Below are 5,202 nucleotides of genomic sequence, written 5' to 3'. Positions count from 1 at the left end.
ACCGCTGTGGAATTAAGGCTTGAGCCAGACAGGCAGAGAATAGCCCTCGAACTTGCGGCGCCAGGTGGTTCAGCGCCACCGCCCACGCCCTCCCCGGAATCCCATCCGGGCCTGGAGCGACGTTCTTCCGTCGCAGCCGCGCGACTGCTTCCCCGAATTCGGACTCGCCGACCTCCGGTGCCTCCTCTCCGACGTCTGGATCCTCTCCTCGCGGAGCCATCGACGGCGGCTCGTGCTCGGCCGGCGCCGTTGGGAACAGGGCCGCGACCACCTCACGGACCACTTCGGCGTCCAGGGTCTCCGTGAGTGAAGGAGCCCAGGGACGGACCTTGTTGCGTACCCGCTTGTAGGGCATCCCCCACGGGTCGCTGTTCAGTCCGTCCAGCATTTCCTCCCTGGCCGCGGCCTGCGACTCGCCGATGGCACGACGGAGGCTGGCTTTGGCTGCCGTGTAAAGGGCGTACAGCCGCTCGCCCTCCTCCTCGTGCCGTGTCCTGTCCTGCGAAGCGGGGGGCGTCCTAAAGATGCGCCTCCTGCAGCGCGTGTACTGGCGTCGGACGGCCACGCACTCCCTGCGCAGCTGCGCTATCGCCTCCGACCACCAGTACACCTGAGCCCGCCCGGGGCGACCCCTCGACCGCGGCATGGCCGCGTCGCACGCGTCGGTCATTCTGGCCACCAGCCAGTCTGCCACCCTGTCCGGTGGACCGTCGACGCGCGGCTGACACGACGCCACTATCGCCGCTTCGTCGAGTCGCTCCCGGTCGAGACGCTTCAGCTGCCACCGAGGACCCTCCTCCGCCGAGGTGCGGCTGGAGCTTGGCGGCACCGCCGGACGAGCGGAGATCTCGAAGCGGATATAGCGATGATCCGAGAGAGTCTCCACGTCGTCCAGCACTCGCCAGTCCCGAACGCGGCGCGCGAGGCCGGGGCTCGCAAACGACACGTCCACGATCGAGCCGCCCGACCTGCGCACGCACGTGTTGGCCGTCCCGCGATTGAGGACGGTCAGGCCGGTGGCAACGAGCCACTCCTCCAGAATCGCCCCCCGCGCATCTGTGGCAGGACACCCCCACAGACGTGACTTCGCATTGAAGTCGCCCAGCACGAGCACTTCCGCCGGATAAAACCTACGCATGATCGACTCGGTCCCGTCGAGGAACGCCTCGAACTCGGCGACCGACTTGTTCGGGGAAAAATACGCCCCGACGATGGCCACCTCCCCCAGCAGTGCCGCGACGCAACCCGAGCCCCTCACAATGTTCGTAAGGGGCGGGGCGCCCGCGGCGACCTGGGTCACGATGGCCACCACGCCGTCGCGATCGCCGATCCAACTATCCCTCGGCGGGACCGAGTACGGCTCGGCCACCACCGCCGCCCGCACGGACCACTGTACCAGGCTCTGGACGAGGAGGTCCTGGGCCCTGGCACAGTGGTTCAGGTTGGCTTGGAGCACCTTAAGCGCCATAACGCAGTTAGGTGTCCATTGCTACCTCCCCGGCTCGGTTGGCGGGCGGTGCGCGGGTTTTATCCCTGGGCGCCGCCTTTTTCCTCCTATGACTTGCTTTATTGCGAGGGCACGCAACTAGGCTGTGCCCAGCCGGTTTTTTCTCCGCCTGGCATATGGGACAGCAAGCTTCGGCAGTACACTGTCGGCGAATGTGCCCCTCCTTGCCGCAGCGGTAGCACTGGCCGCTGCGGTCCACCCCCTTGTCGCACTTCGCTGCCACGTGCCCAACCTCGTGGCAGCGATAACATTGCTGAGGTCTCGCCTTCAGCAGGGACACACTCGCCGACACGAATCCGACGAGTAGGCGGCGCCCATCGACCACTTTCTTCGCCGCCTCTACCGGCAGGCGAACCCAGGCCGTCCCAACGCCAGCGAAGTTTTGCCGCACTTCGCCCACTTTTACGGATTCCTCGGCGCATCCTCCCGCCTTGGCGATCACGCCGGCCAACTCCTGGGGAGTGACCGAGTCGTCTAACCCGGCCACCCGCAGATCGGCGCACTTCTCCGGCCGGGTGACCACCACGTCCTCGCCGACGACAGCCTTGATGCGCCGGGCAAGCTCCTCGGCCTTCTCCTTATTGCCGGTGCCGGGCAGCTCGAACCTGCGCGCGCCGGTCTGAGAGACCCTATAGCGAGTCTCGACGCCCATGCTCGCTATAAGGCCGTCAGCCTTTATGGCACCGAGGACCTCTGCGTAGGTCCTCGTGCTGCCCGGCAGCAGCGTCAGCTGCACCGCCGCCGATCGCGGCAGTCGCAGCTTCGGCGTTTTTGGCTTTTTAGCCGGCGCACCTTTGTTCTGGGGCTGGGGCTGGTTTTTGGGCGGCCCCACCTTCCTTCCTTTCCTCGCCACCACATTCCACCCCTCCGTCAGAGCGGCCGGAGCAGGTAGTAGGGGGCGAGGCTCGTTGGGCGCGGCGACTTGGGTAGCCGCACCCGCCTTCTTCTTCTTTTTCTTCTTTTTGGTAGACTGACTTGCAGACTTTGGGGCCGGGTTCGCTGGCGGAGTCAGCGTTGTGACCCCTGTCTGCGGCGGCGACGTTGCGATCTTCTTCGAAGCCGCCGGTGGTCCTTTTCGCACTTCAGGCGCTTCAGGCAGGAGTCTGCCAGACTCCTCCAGCTTCGCCAGGCGGGAGTCGAGCATGGTGCCCACCCCTGCCATTATGCGGTCGATCAGTCCGTTTTCATTCGCGGGAGGGGCTGGAGTGGACGTCGAGCCCAGCTCACGCCTGATGTCGGCTACACTCTGTCGCAGCTCGGAGATCTCCGAGCGGAGCTGTACGTTCTCCGCTTCTAGGCGCTCGTTGGCCTCCCGCAGCTGCCTGACCTCGTCATTCGTCGTTCGGTGGTATAGGGCGCCGAGTACTTCGCCTATACCCTCGGCGGACTCATTCAGAGCTTTCTTGCTCGTCCCCTTCAAGTTCTTAGAGATTTTTGTCACGGTGAGAATGGCCTCGACGTATTCCTGGGCCTTCCTGTGTAGATCAATGATCGAGCATTCCCCCGACACCGTACCACCTTCCGAAATTATGTTGGATCGCGAAGCTCTCACTCTTTTCGAGATCTCAATGGCCTCGCTTTCGGCCTCAAGCTCGAGCTCCCTCTCGCACTGCTTGAGGTAGTCGGCCTTGGCCTTGGCGAGGCCAACATATTGCCCTGTCGTGGGCGGTCGACCACGACCCCTGCGCGCCGTGTGACACTTTCCTGCCGTGGACTTATCATCAGTGTCATCTGACGTGTCTTCTTCCCTATCGCGCTTCCGCTTCCAGAGCCGAGCGCGAGACGAGTCGGAGTCACACGGTGACCGCGACCTCATGCCGACGTCAGACAACTCTCCGTCCGAGATAACTACACCCTTCTCGGGCCTCTCCTCTACTCCGCCCTTCTCGGGCCTCTCGTCAATCTCCACACCATCATCATTTAAAATTGTTGATTTTTGAAATTCCATAACTGTTCCCACGAGTATGGGGGAAAGGGTGGTCAGCCCGAGGTAACACCCCCTGTACCTGGGCAAGCCTCGCGTAACCCCACTCTGGCCTCGGCGGGGCTACAGAGCAGGGGATCGCAGTAGTGACTGAACTACCCATCAGCCATGCATCCCCTCGCGCTGCGTCGCCGCTTGGGATTCGGGGTAATTTTTTATAGAGGTTTTCTTCCTCGCGGTCCGGCCGGTTAAGGCAAGACCCTCGGTCCCGTTCGTGGCCGCGAGACATGACCACGACACCACAAACGGGATTACGATAATAGGACGGTGAGCGAACAGGACTCCTGCCTACTCTGTCCGACGGCGGGGTAAGCGCACGCCGAACCCATCCACCCCCCCGTGGTGACACAGTGCGCGAGCGCTGTGCCACCTGATGCGCTCACGGGACAACTCTAATGTAGAGCGCCGGAATGCATCCCCACACGCGTCGGTCGTCAGCCGCGACGGGCAGCAGTGCCGCGATTGTGATACTGCTGCCCGTCCCGTTGCCCAGGGTGCACCACGAGGAGGTCACCGACAAGCACCCCCAACCTAACCTAACCTAACCTAACCTAACCTAACCTAACCTAACCTAACCTAACCTAACCTAACCTAACCTAACCTAACCTAACCTAACCTAACCTAACCTTTTTTTTTTTTTTTTTTTTATTACGCTGGAAAATGCATTTACGCACCCCCGCCACCCGAAGGCGACGGAAGTCTGAGACTCCCGGCGGAAAGTGCAATGCCGGACTACTCAGTAAAAACCAGCGGTGCCCTCGTCGTCCTGGTGGGGCGCCACGGGACCACTTAAAAGTATTCGCCATGACGCCCCGGACGGTGGGCCAGCCTGCGGGTGCAGGACAGGCCGCCTCCGATTGTAGAGCGCTCCCAGGCACCGAGAGCGCTCCCACGTCTCGCGCGTGCGGTCTCAAGCCGGCCGAAGGTCTTACTGTCCCTCCAGCCGGCCACCCCACGCAGGGGACGCTCAACCAGACCAGTCTACCGTCTGCAGAATGGGGACACATGTCCAGGAGCGTCCCCTCTCCAAGCCAGGCAGGCCTGACCTCCAACGCCGGAAAATAGCGTTGGGGGCCAGGACCGCCCGTCCTCCAACGCCGGATCGCACCGAGCAACCGAGCAAGCTCCAGGGAGCCCAGCGCGACCCCGCAACTACCCCACGGGTCCGCCGGACTGCACTGATAACCGAGCTAAAAGCTCCAGGGAGCCAGCACAGCCCGGCCCTCACGCATCCGGTCTGCCGGATTGCACCAGCAACCGAGCAAAGCTCCAGGGAGCCAGCACAACCCGGCCAGCACACCGCGCCCCTGCGCTACAGGACGGGCGAGCCAGGCCCCCCGGACCCACCCGTCCTGCCCCTCCCGGCTAGGCGAAAGCCTCACCTCCAACGCCGGATCGCACCGAACAACCGAGCAAGCTCCAGGGAGCCCAGCGCGACCCGGCAACTACCCCACGGGTCCGCCGAACTGCACCGACAACCGAGCCAAGGCTCCAGGGAGCCAGCACAGCCCGGCCCTCACGCATCCGGTCTGCCGGATTGCACCAGCAACCGAGCAAAGCTCCAGGGAGCCAGTACAACCCAGCCAGCACACCGCACACCGCGCCTTAGCGCTACAGGGCGGGCGAGCCCACGGCTAACCCGCCCGCCCCGTCCACCGTGTGGGGGAAGGAAAAACCCGCCCCCACGTCTCCGCGCCATCTCAGCGCCAAG

The 5,202-nt window shown here is 63.9% G+C and overlaps 1 protein-coding gene across 1 annotated transcript; it reads right to left on the bottom strand.

Moving 5' to 3' along the window:
- Positions 1 to 1,475: 1,475 nt before the first annotated feature.
- Positions 1,476 to 3,323, bottom strand: LOC123666488. Its single transcript, XM_045600577.1, has one exon. The coding sequence runs from the start codon at positions 3,321 to 3,323 to the stop codon at positions 1,476 to 1,478; it is 1,848 nt and encodes a 615-aa protein (XP_045456533.1).
- Between the last annotated feature and the right edge of the window lie 1,879 nt (positions 3,324 to 5,202).

This window comes from Melitaea cinxia, chromosome 26 (assembly GCF_905220565.1).
Source record: "Melitaea cinxia chromosome 26, ilMelCinx1.1, whole genome shotgun sequence".
NCBI classification, from domain to species: Eukaryota; Metazoa; Arthropoda; class Insecta; order Lepidoptera; family Nymphalidae; genus Melitaea; species Melitaea cinxia.
This window is presented reverse-complemented; position numbering and strand designations above follow the sequence as displayed.